Source organism: Acanthamoeba castellanii (genome assembly GCF_000313135.1).
Source record: "Acanthamoeba castellanii str. Neff unplaced genomic scaffold scf7180000084470, whole genome shotgun sequence".
Taxonomy (NCBI): Eukaryota; Discosea; order Longamoebia; family Acanthamoebidae; genus Acanthamoeba; species Acanthamoeba castellanii.
Genome location: NW_004457628.1, coordinates 20,318 through 21,112, shown reverse-complemented (window position 1 = coordinate 21,112; position 795 = coordinate 20,318). Strand labels below are relative to the sequence as shown.

Genomic DNA, 795 nt, shown 5'->3' with positions numbered 1-795 from the left:
CTCTGTGCTCAGAGAAGTCAGAGAACCTGCGCGTCTGTCTGGGAGAATGGCATGTGGTGGTACCGTGGGCGACTGGTCGTCGGAGAAGGTGACCTCATAGGCGGTGGGCCGGCGGTTTCGCTCGGACGCCATCTTGAGGCTGTGGATCAGCAGCCACTGGTGCGGGATGGCGGACGGATGAGCCGCTTTGCCGCAATTGGTATGGTCAATGTCACCCTGCCCTACCGTAGGCTGCAACGTCCATGCAAGAAGAGTTAGGACCCGCACACGAATCACCGTATCGCGCATTACACTGTGCAAGGCATGTGGGTGTGGTACCGGGGCAACGGTTGGCGTTTTATCCGTGGCACTTGCGAACGCGGCGGCGAGTGAGCGAAGTTGTGAGAGGGCCACTAGATGGCTATTGCCGAACCGGGAGATCAGCTCCTGCGCGCTCACCTCAATGTCGAACGAAACCTTCTTTTCCTTTGTTGGCGCAATAAGAGATGTAATCAGGTTGGTGTTGGCCGATCGAATAGGAAACGAATGGGAAGAGAACCTTGGTGGGAAGGTGATGCGTGATCGAGACGCGTAGGTCGCACGGGTGGAGAATGTAGGAGTTGGTGCGGGGCACTTGCACCTCGAGTCCAACCACCGTCACTTCGTACATTTGCGAGGGCTGGATCATCGCGTTGGCTGTTACCACACGACGAACGTCAGTCAGAATGGCGCTCTGAGGCTATTGTGAGGTGGCCGACGGTACCTGGCGGCTTCGTGACGAGCTCGAACTCGGCGTCCATGTGGGTGGAAACGAAG

The 795-nt window shown here is 57.9% G+C and overlaps 1 protein-coding gene across 1 annotated transcript; it reads right to left on the bottom strand.

The window, feature by feature from the left end:
- Positions 1 to 17: 17 nt before the first annotated feature.
- ACA1_324170 (uncharacterized protein) lies at positions 18 to 779 on the bottom strand (the record flags this gene model as incomplete). The annotated part of the gene is made up of 5 exons (XM_004349982.1): positions 18 to 26; positions 64 to 231; positions 319 to 465; positions 539 to 675; positions 743 to 779. The coding sequence occupies 5 exons, from the start codon at positions 777 to 779 to the stop codon at positions 18 to 20; spliced, it is 498 nt and encodes a 165-aa protein (XP_004350032.1).
- Positions 780 to 795: the final 16 nt, after the last annotated feature.